This window comes from Medicago sativa, chromosome 3, assembly GCF_051527215.1.
Source record: "Medicago sativa cultivar Bolivia chromosome 3, Bolivia_mono, whole genome shotgun sequence".
NCBI classification, from domain to species: Eukaryota; Viridiplantae; Streptophyta; class Magnoliopsida; order Fabales; family Fabaceae; genus Medicago; species Medicago sativa.
In genome coordinates, this window is record NC_140751.1 from 89358398 (window position 1) to 89378154 (window position 19757).

Consider the following 19757-nt stretch of genomic DNA (forward strand, 5'->3'; position numbering starts at 1 on the left):
GTAGCAATCATGCATTGAATAATTATATATTTCACACTTAAATATGTAGCATATGTACTTGTTCTTTTTTGTGTCTTAATTTTTCGATTTTTATGAGACGGGCTTCCTAATCATTTAGAGTTTGGTCGAGAGACAACTAAAGAGTTTGGTCGAAAGACAGCTAAAGTATAGCAAAAAATTCTTTCAACTAGAAATCAAGCTCTATTTTTTTTCCGAACGATTCAACTTTAAGTGGAACTCATTATCTATTTGAGTCCAATCACTCTGTTAACTTAGATATTTGTTCTAATAATATAGAAAATCTATAGTTTTTTTAAAAAAAAAATATAAGTATATTTAGAATTTTCAAAATAAGCTTGTTTAATGTTTAAAACAGTCAATTCAATTGAAGCAGACCAAATCTAACATGTTTTTCATCAATTTGATTCGAATTTCATAAGAAAATATTACAATAAATTAATAAAATCATACTAATTGATGGCTTCTTCAAAAAAAAAAAATCATACTAATTGATATTGATTAGTTGGTATTCTTTTCCTTCCAAAATTCAAACCAAAACACCTCCTCATTACTCGCACCAAAAAATAAGATACACACACATACTTATCTCCGTTAATATTCGTTTTCCTTTTTTGATGAAATAAATTTAAGATAAAAAGATAATGCCCTGGAAATACTTTACCTTAGGCTCAAAGAATTTACAAAAGTCCTCGTGAGCTTAACTCAGTTGGTATGGACAATGCATAAAATATGCAAGGTCCGGAGTTCGAACCCCGGCTGCCACAAAAAAAAGAATTTACAAAATACAAAAATATTTACATTACAAAATTTAGTATTCCTATCATGACACAAAAGAAAATATTGTAGTGGAGTGAAAAATACATTACTTTTTTTGGGGTGAAATATGCACTTAAATTTTTGGCTTAAATGCACTTTTCACCCCCTATGTTTCAAAAAGTTACGATTTTGGCCCCCTATAAAAAAATGGATATTTTGACCCCCTAACTTTTGGCCCTCTTTTGATCAGCTGATTTTGATGGAGATTATGACAATTTCTCAGTCTCTGATGGTGTAAACTGACATGGGGATAGAAGGATGCTGATAAGTGGAGTCCAAACTTGCATGATGTAACTTTTGGCCCCCCTAAAGAAGGATCCACTTATCATGTCAGTTTGGACACCATGCAAGTTTGGACTCCACTTATCAGCATCCTTCTATCCCCATGTCAGTTTACACCATCAGAGACTGAGAAATTGACATAAAATCAGTTAATCAAAAGAGGGCCAAAAGTTAGGGGGTCAAAATATCTATTTTTTTATAGGGGGTCAAAATCGCAACTTTTTAAAACATAGGGGGTGAAAAATGCATTTAAGCCTAAATTTTTTTACCAAGGTCAGCATTTACTATATATCTATTTAACCATGAGCAGCACTTGGGTGCCATTGCTGCCTAGTAAAAATTAGTTATTTTCTTTGGGTCCCACTCCCACTCCAACCTTCTCTCTATCTCACAGTCCCATTTCACCATGAACCCACCGGCAAGCCACGTCAACCTTCTCTCAAAGTGAGCAAAGAATCCCGCAAGATCATCAAGAACGCGCCACCGCCTCAACAACCTCTCTCAGCCCATCGAAACCACCATGATCCACCGAGAGTTGTCTATTCTGTTGAACCAAGAGTCATTCATGTCAGTCCCCAAAACTTTAAAGACGTCGTCCAACGCCTCACCGGTAAACCACCAGATAACAAACAACCTGAAAGACCCGGTGAAGTGTCACCGGCGGCAAGGCTTGCTTCTATTCAAAGAACAAGTCCCAAGAAGAAACAAAGATTTTCTTGGAATAGAGATGATGATATGATGCAGATGTTGGATGAAGGCGTGCAAATGGGTCAAGTTCCTGGAATCTTGTTACCGGAGTCGACTACATTGCCGCCAATATCGTCGGAGAATTTTCTGCCGGCAACCGATATTCTCAGAGACTTTGCCGCCAACACCATCGTATGTTTTCTCACCAGAGAATTTTTTGCCGATAACATGAGATATTTTCTCGCCGCCGGAGACGAATATGCCGCTGGTGCCATCGGATATTTACCAGCAGATGAATATGCCGCTGATGCCGTCAGAGTTTTACACGCCAAAGACTATTCCACAGGAGTATTTATCGTCAAATACATTACAACAGATGCCATTTGAGGTAACTGTGCCGGAGTTTAACTCGCCGGTGATGCCATCGGGATTTTTCGCGTCCCCAGTTACAAGCATGCAGTCGCAGACGGTGGTATCTTTCAATGACGTTTGGCCTGGGAATAACATCTCTGCAAGTCAGTCGGCTTTTCCTCCCAGCGATTTTCCGCCGCAGATGCCACCGAACCAGTTCCGTCCTTTTGATTTCGACTAAGTTTATTTCTTCTTGTTCTTTAATACATTCTTTATATTCTCTTTAGTTATGATTGTGTATTTCAGAGGCTTTTTTATAATGTGTTATGCATGCCACAGTTTCATGACAACAGAAGATAAATTTTTTGTATTTGCATGCTTTTTATTTCTTTGTATTTAGCTTAACTTAATTAACTCCAGACTCCATAAAAAGAAAGCTTCGATTAGTTAACTTTCACACCAACTTATTGCTTTTTGTTTGGATGATGGATGTAATCTTGGAAATGTTACACAATTTTGATTTCTACTTTCATATACTTTTAATTGAATTATCTCAATTACATTGTTTATTTTGATATTCTTTATTCTTAACATTTTTATTTGGATAGAGTAATTCATTATAATATAAAAGTTGTGTCTATTTGAAATTTTGAAAATTATTATATCAACTTGAAATTTTATAAAAAGATAGATGTACTAATAATCTACAAAAAATGGAAAATGAATAGGACTGATGTGAACACAAAATAGTAAATACCGATTAATCTAAATAATTGAAAAGCTAGTAGGTGGACTAATTTCTGGTTCACATATTTTTGTATTAATCCTTTAATTCATAGTAGAAGGGATCATAGTAAGTCGAGTTTGATCGGAAGTAAAGTTTGACAAAAAATGGAATTCAAATTTCTGAACGATTTGAACTTTTCGTTGACAATTGTATCTGTATCATTACATAATTTAATTGATTGTTAAATTATGTCTTCTTTTATTCAAACCTTGGTTATCACCATTCCAAGAATAAACAGTAAACATGATCAAATGCACAAGTCTCGATCAAACTAAGGAATGAAAAATGGTAATATACCCCCTTTTGTAAAGTCAGTATGGTATAAGCTAGAAACATCATACACCAGCTAGCACTCCAAATGCACCATACACCAGCTATAAACAAAGGTATTATCGCCCTGGACCTAGCATTCAGGAATTGAGTCATGTCATTTGGTAAGCTACTGAAAATCAGTCTTGAAATCCCTGTATAAGTCCTTCAATCATGAAATTTTTGGTTACTTTATTAATTTGATTACAAATTCCTTGAGGAAGACAAAACGTGTGCATGATGGTTAGGGATAGTGTTCAAAACTTATTTAACTGAAGTTAACTGATCAACTTTGTTTATAAACTTGTTCGTGCAAGCGCTAAGTCGAGACTGCATTTTCTCTATTATATACTCGAAGTAAGGATTCTTAGTCCTCCCTTGAAGAATAGAAAAACCAAGATATTTCACCAACGATGTAGTAACAACAACGAGTTTGATTTTGCTTCATTTAGTCTATTTATGAAAGAGATAATACAATTGATAGCTTAGTGAAACCCGCTAGTGGGATCTAATAAATCACTAGTGGATCTTGTAGTAAATGGAGCAAAACTAAACTCGCTATGACTACATGTGGTTTGGGTGCACTTATTGGCCTTCGTGGGAGGAAGAACCTAGGAGAAGAAGCCTTTAAACTTGTAAGCATTCACCTTATGGCCAGAAGAGGTTCTTTATAACATTAATTAATATGAACAAGGATTTGAGGAATTCAAGTTATAATTTATACTAAAGACATAAATAAAAAATTTCAAGTACCGTCGTGAAAGAAATATTTGTTGAAATCAACAACGGTCTCTCTGTGCGCCTCATAGAAGTTATGAAAGCTAGAGAATCAAGAGTCAAACCAACAAAGGTTTTGAAGACGAGAAAAGTTGTGGAAATTTTGTCCCAAGAGCATGTCAACGAAGAAAAACACTTCAAGAATAAATAAAAATTAGAAAATTCGCCAGGGCCACGCACCCTGCCCATTGCATGTCCATAAAGGCCAGTTTATTACTGTCTCAAACGTCTCGCACATGCTGTAGCGAGAAAAACAACCTTTGTGTTGTTTTTAGGTATTTTTGGGCCAGGGAAAAGCCATGTAACCCAAGGCAAAACCAATGTGAATAATGCATGTATAAAAGCCTCTTTCATCCAGAATAATTCATTCAGAAACTTGGCGATTCAAAGGCGGGCAACCGAAGCAACAAAAAGGAGTGTTTTTAAACCTCCTTCCAATTGTTCTAGAGTATGTTTTGTTTTCCCTTGATTATGTATTTACTCGTATACGGGCCGGCCTGATAGGCTTGATAGGCTTTTTATAAGCGTAAGCATGACCTAATTAAATTAATAGGCTTTTTAAAAAGCTCAAGCTCAACCCATTTATTAAAGGAGCTAGGTCGAGCCGGGCTTTTAGTAGGCCGAGCCATAGGCCCCTGACGAGCAGCCTAGCCTATTCCCACCCCTAATCTCATATGTATTTAATTTACATATTTATTGTACTTAATGCTTTTCAAACTAGGAATTGACAACCGACTTGAATGGATCTTAGTTTAGGGTTTATAGATTGACATCTTGCTTTAACCGAAATCATTATTATGTATTTTACTCAAGAGTCGTTAAGAAATTAGGGATTATTAATATGATGGTTAGTGTCTAAGACACGTGTGAGAGTGTAAGTCTTGACTCTGGGAGCAATACAACACTTTGATATCTCTTGCGTTTGTGTGAGAGTGTAAGTCTCTTGACATCTCTAGACTCCCATTTGTTTATCTTTAAAAAGTGAATTTTTAATCACCAGACTACTTGACTAAATAATAAAAAAAAACATTGAGTGGGTTTAATTGTCATGAGTTTTCATAAATTAATATTAATTAATAAGTTGATTAAATATATTTTTTGACTCAATTTGATTAAATAATTAAATAAAATAATATGTAGTTTATATAAAAATTAAAAGTCGTAATGATTATTTAAAATGTAATTAAATACTTGATATCCTCTCCAAATTCAATGCCTTGTTATTTTATTTTATTTTTTACTTTTTTTCATGCTCTAACATGAAATTGTTCGTTTTTTTTTTTTTTACAGAAACATGATATTGTTCTTAAAATGCACATCATTCTTAAGCTTGTATTTTTATTTTTATTTTTTTAAAAAAATTATATCAAAAAAGTAAATGAAAAGAGGCACATCCAATGCAATATCATTGCCCAAAACAACACAAAAAACAGAAAACCTTGTGCGATATCATGGAGAATCACCATCTCATTAAAGATTTACTATTTGTTACAGATATAAGAAAATTGATTTTATGAATGCATGTACTCTAATAAAATAAGAGCAAATTTGGCATATCTAAGTTGTAATAAAATATATCTTTCTAAGAAAAAAAATATGGAATAAAATATAAGCAAATATTAATTTTTTTATAAATAAATTGAGCTTTCTCATATCACTGAGGAGTTTTTTTTTCATACACAAAGGATGTTTGTTTGAATGCCCCTTCTTTGGGTTGAATTAAATTGAAGTTCAATCCAAATGTTTTTTTTTTCTTTTCAACTTTTAGAGATGATAATGTTTCATCTCTTGGTTCTTTTAAAATACATTTTTTTTCTTGATTGCTGAACTAATTGGTGCCATTTGTTTACTAAGATAGTTGTTTGGGAATGATATATAGCACAATTTATGGTTTTAATGTGATTCACAATCGGTCATTCAAGGTTTTTGCAATAACAGGTTGCACAACTATTTATCTTATCATGTACATGTGCTATGGAGAAAGCTGTTCGAAAAGGGTGGCACAATATATGGCTTTGATGTGATTCACAGTCGGTCATTCAAGATTTTTGCAATACTTATACTGTTTATTTGAAATCGAGAAACAGGTGGCACAACTGTTTACATTGCCATGAATGCTATTGAGGTAGATGTTCGGAAAGGGTGGCAAAATGTATGGCTTTAATGTGATTCTTATCTAGTCATTTAAGCTTTTTGCAATGCATATATTGTTCATTGGAAATTGAGAAACATGTGGCTCAACTGTTTATCTTGACATGTATGGTATTGAGATAATTGTTCAGAAAGTGCGGCATAACTTATGGCTTTAATGTGATTTGTGGTCGGTCGTTCAAGCTTATTATAATAAATATATTGTTTATTGAAAAATGAGAAACAGGTGGCTCGAAAGTTTATCTTACCATTTATGTTATTCAAATACTTCTTCAGAAAGTGTGGCACAATTTATGGTTTTAGTGTGATCTTAAGTCAGTCACTCAAGCTTTTTACAATACATATGTTGTTTATTAGAAACTTAGAAATAGGTGGCTTCGATTGTTTATCTCGCGTGTATGCTTTTCATATAGTTTTTCAGAAAGGGTGGCATAATTTATGGCATAATTTATGACTTTAATGTGACCCTCAGTCGGTCATTTAAAGCTTTTACAATATATATATTGTTCAATGGAAATTGATAAAGACATAGCTCAACTGTTTATCTTGATATGTATTCCTCGCCACCTCCCCCTCGTAAGCTAACCAGCTTCACTCGCCGCACACATGCACCGTGCCACCGAAAGAAGAAGCCAACAGACTCGTCGTCGCGGGTGACGAAGTACAGGACGATGACTAATATAATGGCGAGGGCTAAATATGCAGTGGTTGAGAAGGAGGATTACAGTGACTGCATGTGTGAGCGATGTGGATCTGGTGAACAACCTGAGGAGCTTTTGTTGTGTGACAAATGCGACAAAGGTTTTCATATGAAGTGTCTGAGACCGGTTCTGGCTAGAGTTCCTATTGGTTCATGGATTTGCCCCAAGTGTTGTTCTGAGCTGGAGAGAGTGAAAAGTAAGTGATCAATATAATATGGTGTGAAAATAAAAAGACAGACGTTGTGTGACCGTCTTTGCTAAAATATTAGCTATCAATATAATATGGTGTGTAAATAAAAAGACGGATGTTATGTGACCGTCTTTGCTAAAAAAGTAATTGCCCAGTTGTTACAGTCTAGTGGTTTGGTTGTGTGGACGTTTTATGTGGAATCATGGGTTCAAACCTGGGTCACCACATTCCCCCTCCCTATGCATGTATGTTTAAGTACGTGTCAGTCACCAGGCCAATAATGAAAATAAAATATATATATTTATGCATAAATGTCAATGGGTTATTTATCAAGTTTATTGATTGACATTGGCACTTTGATGCATGACAGTGAGTTGATTATTATTCTTGATTCTTTACATCGACACCTTGATGCATAACCGTTAGTGAATCAATTATTAAGCTTGAATGTTTGTCTTGCCATGTATGTTATACAGATAGTTGTTCTGAAAGTCTGACATAGTTTATGACTTAAACATTAAAAATTGAGAAACAGGTGACTCAAATGTTTATCTTGTCATGTATGTTATTGAAATAGTTATTTGAAAAGGGTGGCGCAATTTATGGCTTTAATGTGATTCACGATTCAGATATTCATGTTTTTTTCGCAAAACATGTAGTGTTGAATAGAGATTGAAAAACAATTGACTCAACTGTTTATCTTGTCATGAAAATTTTTATTTTGAAAAACAATTGACTCAACTGTTTATCTTGAAAAACATATGGTGGCACAATTTATGGTTTTGATGTGATTCAGAGTTTGGTCATTGAAGATTTTTGCAATACATGCATTGTTCATTGGAAATTGAGAAAATGGTGGTTCAAGTGTTTATCTTGTCAAGTATGCTATCAATTTGTTTTGAAATTATGGCACAATTTAATGTGATTCATTGTCGGTCATTCATGTTTTTTGTAATACATATATTATTTAATGGAAATTGAGAAATAAGTGACTCAACTGTTTATCTTGCCGTATATTCTCTCTGTAGTTTCATATGATAAAAATATTGCATGAACATTGAATATGCTAGAACATAACGAGGTTTCTTTGAATCAACCTTCATTTGTTTGAATCAAGGGCAAACTAAAATAAGTTGCTCGTGACCATGCTTGTTTTGGAGCTTTTAAAGACCTCGTCTATTGGTTGTTTTGCAAATTAATCTTGAAGTATAATTTTTCTTTGAATACCAAGCTAACTGGTGCCACATATGCTAATGATATAGTTGTTAGGAAAGGGTGGCACGTTTTACGCCTTTAGTGTGATTCGTAGTTAACCATTCACACTTTTGCAATACATATATTATTCATTGGAAGTTGAGAAACAAGTGTGTTGACTGTTTATCTTTCCATGTATTTTATGTAAATAATTGTTCGGAAAGGGTGACACAATTTATGGCTTTGATGTGACTCGCAACATGTTGTTCAAGTTTTTTGAAATACATATATTGTTCATTGAAAGTTGAAAAGAAAGTGGCTCAACTATTTATCTTCCACATATGCTAATGAGATAGTTGTTCAAAAATGGTGGCACAATTTATGGCTTTAATGTGATTCGAAGTCGGTCATTTAAGCGTTTTGCAATACATTTATTGGTCTTTGGAAATTGGAAAACAGGTGGCTCGACTGTTTATCTCGTCGTGTATGCTATTAAGATACTTGTTCAGAAAATGTGCCACACAATTTATGGATTTAATGTAATCGCAAACGATTATTCAAGTTCTTTTGCAAAATATATTTATCGTTCATTGAAAATTGAGAATCAAGTAGCCTAACTATTTGTCTTGTCATGTATGTTATGAAAGTTATGAAATTTTGACACTAAAGTGATTCGTTGTCGGTCATTCAAGATTTTTAAAATGCATACATTGTTCACTAAAAATTGAGAAACAAGCGGATGACCTATTTATCTTACCATGTATGCTATTAAGATAGTTTTTTGAAAGTGGTGGCACAATTTATGGCTTTAATTTGATTCGCAGTCAGTAATTCAAGTTATTTGCAATACATATATTATTCGTTGGAGATTGAGAAACTAGTGACGCAATTGTTTATCCTGTCATGTATTCTATTGAGACAATTGTTCGGAAATGGTGACACAATTTAAGACTTTAATGCGAGTCATAGTCGGGTCATTCAAGCCTTTTGCAATGCATGTATTGTTCATTGGAAATTGAGAAGAGGTGCTTCAAGAGTTTATCTTGCCATGTATGCTATCAAGTTGTTTGTAAATTAGGACATAGTTTATGACTTTAATGTGATTCGTTGTTAGTCATTCATGTTTTTTTTGCAATACATAAATTGTTCATTAGAAATTGAGAAATACAAGTCTTAACCGATTATCTTGCCATATACTCAATCCGATTTCATATTATATAAACACAATTTTTTTTTTCATATACAAGTCTTAACCAATTTTTATTTCTTGTCTATATCTTTTTTGAAGGAATGTTTCTTGTTTATATTATAAACCATATAAGTTAATTATTCAATGAATCTGAAAAAATAAATCTTTGCTAATATGATATCAGAGAGCGTATGATGTTGAGACAGTTGTTTGCAAAAAGGTGACACAATTCATGACTTAAATGTAACTTCTTGTTGGCCATTCAAACTTTTTTTCAATACATATGTTGTTTATTAGAAATTGAAAAACGGTTGACCCAAAAAATAAAACAGAGAGGTGATTTAGGTAATAAAGCGGATTTTTTTTAACGAGGTTAACAAGAGTAAATGTGAATAATTAATTATTTCGATATAATATAATATTATTTTAAATTTGAGATATTATTTTAATAATCATCTAAAAAAGAAGTTATAATTTTTGCATAAACAGTAGTTAATATTCTCAAATATGATATTTCAGGGTCCCCCTAATATGGTCCTTTTGGTTAAGGGTCCGCCCATGGACCTCTCCCATTTACCGGCTATAGCCAGTTCAATTTATTCAGCTTTTATTTATTTATTTTCTGCTTCCTTCCTTCTTCTCCATATAGTCTATCATCTCGATGAAATCTCAGGTCCAGCCTGTACTACTTTTCTAGTTTTGATAAACATGTTTCTTTGTTTAATAACTATTAATTAATCAATATAAACTAATTCAGTTTTTTTGCATTTTTTTAAGTTCTAATTCCTGTTCTATTAACAACTACTGAAAATTTGTAAATCAACTTGATAAAATCTCAAAAAGTGATTTAGTACCTTCCATTCTTAAATCAACATGCTAAATACTGTTTCAACCATGTAAAAAACAAAAACTTTAAACTTGAAAGAAAAAAAAAAGCGGCGGAAATAGTGCTACAACCTACAATTAGTCGATCTACAAATCTTCACAAAAAATGATTCCTCGTAAAAGTAATAATCAAAACTTGAATTCCCTAACTAAGCAATTAGGAATGTGTGGTTTGGAGAAAGGGATACAAGAAAATGGGGGATACCTTTTCATTTTAATTTTAATTTATAAATAAATCAGCCGATTACATTACTTTCTGTGGCATGTAGAAATTAAAGGTTCATGGCTGGACCTTTTTCTAGAGGGTGCATGTTAGGGGCTCCCGATATTTCAATATAATATAGTATGATGTTAAATTTGAGATATTATTTTAATAAAGATAAATCTATATATTGATATTATGAATTTCATTTATAATGTTTTCAAATTGGAAACCACTATTTTCTTCTATATATTAAAGGAAATACCTTTTAGGATCAAAATTCTAAAGAAATCTACTATATTGTCAAACAAAGGAAACATAATATATTTTTTGAGAGGAAATAAAATATACTGTAATAAAAAAAATCTTTACACCAACCGTGCATAAAATTCAATTGTTGATATGACACGGAAATATATAGACATTTAATTCATCTAATTACAACTTATATGATATTATAAATGGCATACATGTTCTCGTGGATTTAACTTAATTAGGAGTATTATATTATTTGAGAGTCGGAGTTTGAACCCCTAGCACCAGATTTATTCACTTTAAAAAGGTGAATTTCTACCTAGAGACAAATGTTGCATACATTTGATATGATAGAACATAAATTTGAATATGCAATTCTCAACTTCTTACTTCTTCCGTCATAAATTATAAATTGTTTTACTCATTACACACAAATTAAGAAATATAATAAATTTTTATGAATAATAGAAATTACGAGTTATTGCAAATAAAAAAAATCATGAGTTATTTTACAAAAGTATCATTCATTAATAGTATATGAAAAATAAATAAAGAATTAAAAGAAAAAGAGCAATGCTATATCTCTAGAAAAATAACATCAAGAATTCTTCAAGAATAAAGAATAGCCAATCACAATGCACTATTTGCCACAATTCAAGGAGGTGTGGCTGAAAAATAGGAAGTGGACAAATAAATCATCCAATTAAAATTTGCCAACTATTTCTTGAAAAATTCTTGAAGCTATTTTTCTTGAGAAGTAGCATTTTCCAAAGAAAAAAGAGTAAAAATAATTAGAATGTAATAAAAAAGTTAACATTATTGTTTCATCAATATTGTAAAAAAAAATTATAAATTGGGATTTTTTTCTAAAACGATGAGTAATATTTAGAACGTTGAAAATAATAAAGACATATCATTAAATTCGAAAACTAATTTAAACATACAATGAATTCAAAATCTTACTTCAAAAACTAATTTAAACATACAATGAATTCAAAAATGTTTTTTGACCAAACAGTTAATGTGATTCAAACTTTTATTTTTCTTCTATTTTAGTAAAAATAATCTTGACCAAAAAATTTATAAAAAAAAAAAAAAAAGTAGTCAAAGTTTGACATCAAACCCAGCCTTTTTTTTTTTGGTTCATTCATGGAATGGAAACGGCTAAGACCAGAACAATGCGCACGCATAAAAGTCTGTGTAAAAAACCGGTGCACGTTAGCATAACCAACCAGAACATTCCACGTCATCAAACATAACATTCACCGGTAAGTGTCTCACTCTCCCGCGGGTGAGAGAGTAACGTAAACAAAAAAAAACATCAAAGGAAACAAAAACATAAATAAAAAAACAAATTATTTATTTTATTATTATTTTTTTCTTTCTATCACCACCATTTTAGAGTTAACACAAATTCTCGTCTTTGTCTATAAAATAGAAAAAACTTTCATCAAAAAAAAATTCTTCAAATTCTCAATTCCACCCTTCGAATTTCACAATCAACCTCACCTGAATGGCTCCGGCGACAGCTCCGGCGTCTCCATCGCCGTCTTCTATCAAGCTATCAAGCTTAATCCGCCGCACCCATGCACCTCACAAAATTCAAAAGAAGCTGTCATACTCCTCCTCTTCCTCCACCTTCGAGGAGGAGGAGGGGAATAAGTTACTATCGCTTGTTAATATATATAAGAGGGCTGAGTACACGGTGGCTGAGGAGGAGGAGGATTACGGTGACCTCCTGTGTGAGCAATGTGGGTCCGGTGAACAACCGGAGGAGCTGCTTTTGTGTGACAAATGTGACAATGGTTTTCATATGAAATGTGTCAGACCAATTGTTGTTCGAGTTCCGATTGGTCCGTGGATTTGCCCCAAGTGTTCTGATGTCAAGGTCAAGAAACTCAAAAGTAAGAGATAAAAATTGTGTTTTTGTTTTTGTTTTTGTTTTTGTTTTTGCTTTTCAGGTGTGATTGTGATTATTAATGTGGCATTGTTTTAATGTGTTACAGAGCTTTCTCAGAAGAAAATTCTCCATTTCTTCGGGCTTCGTAGGGATTCTCTTGATTCCGGGAACAATCGTGCTTCTTCTCAGGGTAATTTACTGTTAAATTCAGATATTGTTTAATATTTTAAAAAAAATATTTTTTTATTGGCTTTATTGTTTCATTATTTTTTAATATGTTTGATGATCATTTTGTCAATGCAATGTTTGGATATTTGATTTGGTAGTTTGAATCAAGTTTTTGATCAGTTGTTGTTTGGCTTTGTGAAAGTGATGTGGATTGAATTTTGTTTATGATATATGTGAACAAATTATTGTACATTGAATCTTGATTCGTGGATTATAAATATTTTTGGTAGATTGTTCTTTCAAATTTAATAGAGATTTGAATTAATTGTCAAAAAAAATTAAAGATATGAATTAATTCTTGTAATGATTATTTGGATTTTGTTTAAATTTTTGTGTGAACGAAGCATGCTTTGGCTTGGGGATTAGTATTTTTCAGCCTTATGAAAGTTGCCCGTTTGTGGCAGTGTTTCTTTACAAATTGTGTTGGACATGGACTATAGATTTTTCCATCATCAGGCTCCACAAATTTTAAGCTTGATTTGTTGTAGTTATTTTGGTGTCTTGGGTTGTGAGTTGAGTAATGCTGTCGATGGCGGAAGGTCAAAGATCCGCCATATAAACACGCCATTGCAACCTAAGGCGCCACCATTTGCCGGCATTCCTTCACAAATTGGTTATGGTGGTTACCGAAAAATCCGCCATGGCCTCCTATTTTTGCGATAGTAATGTTAGTCTTAAGATAAAGCAAACAAACATGACATTAGATGAAAAAAATTCATCTTTCAATTTCTGTTGCATGACAAGTTATATGTAAGGCAGCTATAAGGTCACATTTCACTAGCTTGCAGATTTTGGTGCAACTGGTTGATCAAACCTATTCTGTTGTTTGATTTGAAGGCAAAGGAGGCCCGATCAAACGCCTAACTGCTTAGCAGTTGTTATAGTTTTCTTGTTCTGATAGAGTTCTTAAATAAATAGTATTATATGACCATATTCTTAATCTAACTAGATTGTTTCTGAAAATTTGTGGGGATTCTAGCTATGTGGTTAATTCTAACATCCCTAAATGACTTTGTACAAAATATCAGTGTAATAGTTTGATGTTTTATTAATTTTTTTTATGTCACAAGTTTCAATTTATTTCACATACCAGTATTACCTTAACAGATAGCTCAAGAACCACCTGACAATAGAGATACCATCGTTTAATGGCACTTGAAATAGAGGCATCAAAAGGAAAACCATGTTTAGTGACACAAAAGACTAAGTGATTAAGTTGGAGTCTTCACGGAACAAGAAGAATTGAAATGGATGCTGGACTCACAAATTATACTACGACTTGAAGTTAGAAAGTATAATTTGACATTAATGTGGATAAATTGATTCAAAAGCAGTCCATGATTTGCTAGAGAATAAGTTACTAGGATAACTTATTCATTATAGTATCTAATATTCATGCATTTTCAAAAGAACTAGAAATTTTTTGGCTTACTAGGTGTATAGGATCTCTTCATTATACTAATGAATGAAACATAATAAATGATGCATGTTCATATCCCTTTTGATATTTGTTCCTTCATGTTTTTGCTGAAATTGTTCTTGTATGCTTATGTTTACCTAGAATGGTAAACACATTTACTCACATTACTTCTACTAGATGTACTACGAATCTTTAGAAAATATTTAATTGGTAAATGAATCTAAACAGTTACTTTTAAATACCTTTTTTTTTCCTACAACTTTTTTATGTTTTGATGTCATGTTCTAACTTCAAAAGTACTCGGGTGATCTGTAAAGAGTACTTGAAAGTATAATTCTGCTTCAGCTGTGTTGATGTCTATATATATATATATACATGATATCTAATTGGAAGTTCTTTTCTTCTTAATTTATCCATTCTGGACTTTAGATGCTATGAAGCGTCGGAGACGTCCAAGACCTCTGGTGGTACAGAAGAAAAGGAGAAGGCTTTTACCATTTGTTCCTACAGAAGATCCTGATAGGAGGCTGAAGCAAATGGCTTCCCTTGCTACTGCTTTAACAGCATTGGATATAGAGTTCAGTAATAAGCTGACGTACTTTCCAGGAATGGCTCCTAGATCTGCTAATCGATCCATTTTAGAGAACGGTGGCATGCAGGTCTCAACTAATTAATTTTCTTGTAGTTTTCTCACACTTACAAATGGACCTTTTGCAAACCGTCTAATTAGCATGCATATCTCCGTCATTGTGTTCTAGTTTGATAGACTATTTTTGTTTTCCTCTCAGGCTCTTACTAAGGAAGATACAAAGACCTTAAAACGCTGCATAGCTATGACTAAACGAGGCCAATTCCCTCCCTTAATGGTCGTTTATGATTCATGCCAAGGGTACATACTCATCTTACACTCATACCATAAAGTTGGAAATCATTGTTTATGTTATCTTAACTTTTCTTGGATTTTCCTTGATATGCAATGTAGCTATACTGTGGAGGCTGATAGCCCAATCAAAGATATGACATTTATTGCTGAATACACTGGCGATGTTGATTATATAAAGAAGCGAGAATCTGATGATTGTGACAGTATGATGACGCTGATTATTGCAGCAAAAGCTGCTGACAGTCTTGTTATCTGTGCTGATAAACGTGGAAACATTGCTCGCTTCATCAGTGGCATCAACAATCATACTCAGTAAGCCTGTCTCACTTATTGCATGTTAATCTTAAATTAAAGGGATAGAACACTAGGGGTGATGTGAACGACCATTTTTCTGTGGCATACCATTCATTTTGACATTCTTATTTCAAATAATCCTTCTTGCAGTCCATTTTATATGTTGTTTAGCTTTGGTATTCTCTTTAAAGAACTAAAATTTTGAGGACTCTACTATCGTAAAATGCTAATACCTTTTCTTTTGTGCAATGATATTGCTATTTCTTCGGCTTCTTGTATTAAAACATGTCCAATTTATATGCAGGGAAGGCAGGAAGAAGCAGAACTGTAAATGTGTGAGATATGATGTTAATGGTGAAAGCCGGGTCTTATTGGTTGCTACTCGAGATATTTCCAAGGGGGAGAGGCTTTATTATGACTATAATGGTTATGTGCATGAATACCCAACTCATCATTTTGTCTGAGCGAAGTTCATAAATATATCTTAATAATCCTATAGAATTAGGACCAATTTTTAGACCCTCGGGAAAGAATTTTCATGATTCTCTTCAAAACTTTAACTTATAGTCTTTTCAGATTCAACAAAAAATTTCTTAAAGTGTTACCGTGGGCAACTCGTTGTATTTTACGCCATATAGCTGGCCTAATTATGTGGCTTAGTAATTATGTGGCTTAGAGATGAATAGAGAACCCTAGGAAAACCTTCTTCATTTAGTTTTTTTTTTTAATCTCGAAATATGAACTGAGATATACATGTTTTTATTTTACTATAGTTTCAATCTAAGGGATTGAAAAGTTTTCCGGATTTTACTTTGAAGGTGTTGCATTCAATCTTTATTTTCTTTTGATATCATTTATTATTTCCTGTAAATATCGGTTTTGATTGTAATATTAGCTGATTTGTTTTGTATGCCAAAACCTAATCCTCTAGAGATGAGGGATGTGATTATACTTGAAAATCCATTTTTCAAAATTTATTTTCCCTCCATGCTAAGGGCCCGTTTGTTTGAGTTTTTTTTTTTTGAAAAAAAATCTATTTTTTTAACCAAAAAATCATTTTTTTTTGTTTTATTTTTGTAGCGTTTGTTTTAGATTTTTGAAAAATCCATTTTGTTAAAAAAATCATTTTTAGCCTCAAAATGAAAAATTATTTCTAGTAGCTTTTTCAAAATCTAATTTTTTTTTAAAGATGAAACAAACGCACCCTAAAGAAGGCATGATCATGTTTTTCATTTTTAGGAGTGCTACTAAAACTCTTTTCAACATTCTAACACTATTTTATTGGGTGAAATCAATGTGAGTTATAAACTTTGGAAACAGTCTCACATAAAGTGGCGCGATCCATATTGATTTCACCGAATAATTGAGCGAGTGTCAGAGATAGTGTTGAAAAGATAGTGTTCCTAACACTCATCTTTTTTAAAATAGTAGTATATGCATGGCTTCCTTTCTAGTCTCTAGGATGGAATGAGTTCTATCCTGCTGATACAGACTTCTGAATTAAGCTCTGTTGAAAATTCAAATCCTTGGTGGTTAAATTTTAGGGAACATACAGATACATTTAGTATTAGTATGTTATAGTTTTGTAATTTGTAAGCTTTAGTGAACTCTAAAATAAGGCATTTCAACCATAAAGAGAGAATCAACTGTAAGTATTTTTATCTTAAAGTGAACAATTTACTTTAAAGAAGGCAGATTTATTAAATTATTATGGCTTTAGGAAACTAGACTGACTTTGTAGTTTTAACATGTGTGTTTTGTACTTGACTTGCCATTTTGTACATGAGTCACGCAAAATAGTTTATTTATGATCTCAATTTCAGATGTAGGATTTTGATGTTAGCTTTGAAGATTATTATCCGCGAAGGATTTCATCACTATTTTGTACACCCTGTGGTTTATAATGCAGATATGTTAATAACTCTCCTTCAAAAGTTTGAGTAATTTTTCTTCCTCTTAAATAGAATTAAGGGTCTTGCTTGCGTAAAAAAAAAAAAAAAAAAATTATGGGTCTTGTTAGCATATGTTTGATTTCAAAAATATAAATTTTGTCTTGATTATATTTTTTAAACGTTTGAAAAACATATAACTTATACACAGTTTTTAAACAATGTCATGTTTTTGATTAAAAAGAAATCCAATAGTCCGTGTTGGATAAAGTGTTTTTAAGATACATATGTTCTCTTAGAAGTGTTTTTAAGATACGTATTTTCTTGACTAAATGTTCTTAAGATACATGTTAACATTGATTTGTCTTAAGTTATTTTTTGGTCAATGTAATTTCACGAATGCATACTTTTTGTTAGGTAGTTTCGATGGATTAAAGAAGTCTTCCAGTTACCAACAAGAGTTGAGTGTAGCTCAAGAGATTAGACTCCCACAAAGTGGTGAACTAAGATTCGAATTTTATTGTGAGAGATAACCACATTTAATGTTTGACGTGTCTTGAATAGGATTACTTCCATCGGAAGAAATATGTGGAAAACCAAAAAAAGAACTTCCATTTTTCTTCAATTGAGCAAATTAGTCTCAACGTTGCTAACGTAACATAAGCTGATGTAGATCACAGTTTTTTACGTGGTGATAGTAACAAATTGTGGCAAGATAGATACGCCATAAATTGGAGACAAGATTGTGAACATGATAGATTACGCCATAAATTGTGGCACAAGAGAGAAGATTGTGATTTTTTTTCTTCACTCCAATGAACTAGAGTTAGATTTTTATACACCTGTAAAGGACTGTTGTTTTGCCCACAGAGCATTGTGGGGAGCTTTTCTTTCCCGAATTTGAGAATGAATCATGGGTTTCGACTGATGCAGTGACTCTGTGAAGCCCGGATACGAGATACGATACGGATACGATACTGCACCGATACGCCGATACGGAAAAATTTCAAAAATCAAGATACGATACGGCTGGGATACGTTAATAAAAAAAATTATATAATTAAATGTACAATATAATTATAACCATTTTTTTAATATGCAAATATATTAACAAACACAAGAAACCAGGCTCGTAGCACATTAACATAAATATAAATAATATTGACGATTAAGAGAGTGGTCATTAGTCAATTACATATGCAATATATACCAAAGTTGAAACCCTAATTTCTTAGAAAGGGAAAGATGCAATTGTTTGTGTGGGGTGGTGTGGGTCGTACTGGCACCAAAGAAAGATAACGGAAATGTATATATATTATAGTAATATAATGTTTTTATTCTTATTTTTTGCAACAAAAAAAAAACAGAAATCAAAATAATATAAAAAAACACAAGTATCCGTGTGTATCGGGACGTATCGGAAAATATCGGATAATTAATTTCTAAAAAAATAAAATTTAATATTTGGATACTCTCCGGATACGTATCGGGAATTATCGGGCAGGTATCGGTGCAGGATACGCAGGGGATACGGTACGTCATCCATTTTGAAGTATCGGGGCTTCACATGTGGATCCTACGAAATCTTAATAAAAACTTCTATAGATTTAGGTAATCAATGTTCACTTTTGTTGGCCATGCATATTAATATCAGTATATAGTTTCATCTTCGTAAGTGATCAATAGATGTCTTTGACTATCATTCAGTACCTAAAGATTTTATTGGGTTTTATTTGTTAAGAATTGAGTTGTGGTCTCCAAACTCTTAGTGAAATAAAATGTAGCATTCTGTTTTTTATGTGGAGTATATCGAAAAAATAGGCTTTTTTTTTTAAGGATTTAAAATTTTAAATAAGTTTTTTCCTCTTAATCTTGTTTGTGTTAAATTAGCCGTTTATCTTTAAAAATGTTATACCGTTGAACCAACTTTGATTCTGACTCCACTTTACAAATTTGTTTATATGACCATTATTATAAATAATGTTTCATCATCCAACAACACAATTAGACATTCATTAACAACAACATCAATGTCACAAATTTTAGATAAATACTAAAAACATCATGTTAATTTTGATAGATTAGATATTATAACCTTTATTAATGATATAATTTAGATGTTATATTGATGAATTGAATATGCAATTTACCCTTTTAAATGGCAACTAAGACTTTTGGTAACATACATAATTGAAAAATGATGTTTGATCCAACATTGTTAACATAAATAACTAACTTGGCATGAAAAAAAGATAAATGAAAGTTGGAACTTTAAATTAAATTAAAGGGTCTCTGATATAATTCTGCCAAACGAAAAAGATAATCAAATTCATTCGAGAGAAAAAA

General features: G+C 32.3%; 1 protein-coding gene across 2 annotated transcripts; it reads left to right on the forward strand.

Moving 5' to 3' along the window:
- The first annotated feature begins 6721 nt into the window (after positions 1 to 6721).
- Positions 6722 to 16332, forward strand: ATXR5 (TRITHORAX-RELATED PROTEIN 5). Of its 2 annotated transcripts, none has more exons than XM_085755484.1 (6): positions 6722 to 7078; positions 12804 to 12887; positions 14775 to 15004; positions 15134 to 15234; positions 15328 to 15540; positions 15827 to 16136. In XM_085755484.1, exons 1-6 carry the CDS (start codon positions 6733 to 6735, stop codon positions 15984 to 15986), a joined length of 1134 nt encoding a protein of 377 aa, XP_085611610.1. In that variant the 5' UTR covers positions 6722 to 6732; the 3' UTR covers positions 15987 to 16136. The 2 variants fall into 2 exon arrangements, with proteins under 2 accessions (XP_085611610.1, XP_085611609.1); XM_085755483.1 differs by lacking the exon at positions 6722 to 7078 and adding an exon at positions 12195 to 12701 and having other exon boundaries at positions 15827 to 16332.
- The last annotated feature ends 3425 nt before the right edge of the window (positions 16333 to 19757 follow it).

Excerpts from the sequence above, each read along its gene's own strand:
- ATXR5 (XM_085755483.1), top strand. The coding sequence starts at position 12,311 with ATGGCTCCGGCGACAGCTCCGGCGTCTCCATCGCCGTCTTCTATCAAG. Across the intron at positions 12,888-14,774 it reads CAATCGTGCTTCTTCTCAGG|ATGCTATGAAGCGTCGGAGA; the intron begins GTAATTTACTGT and ends TCTGGACTTTAG. Across the intron at positions 15,541-15,826 it reads GGCATCAACAATCATACTCA|GGAAGGCAGGAAGAAGCAGA; the intron begins GTAAGCCTGTCT and ends ATTTATATGCAG.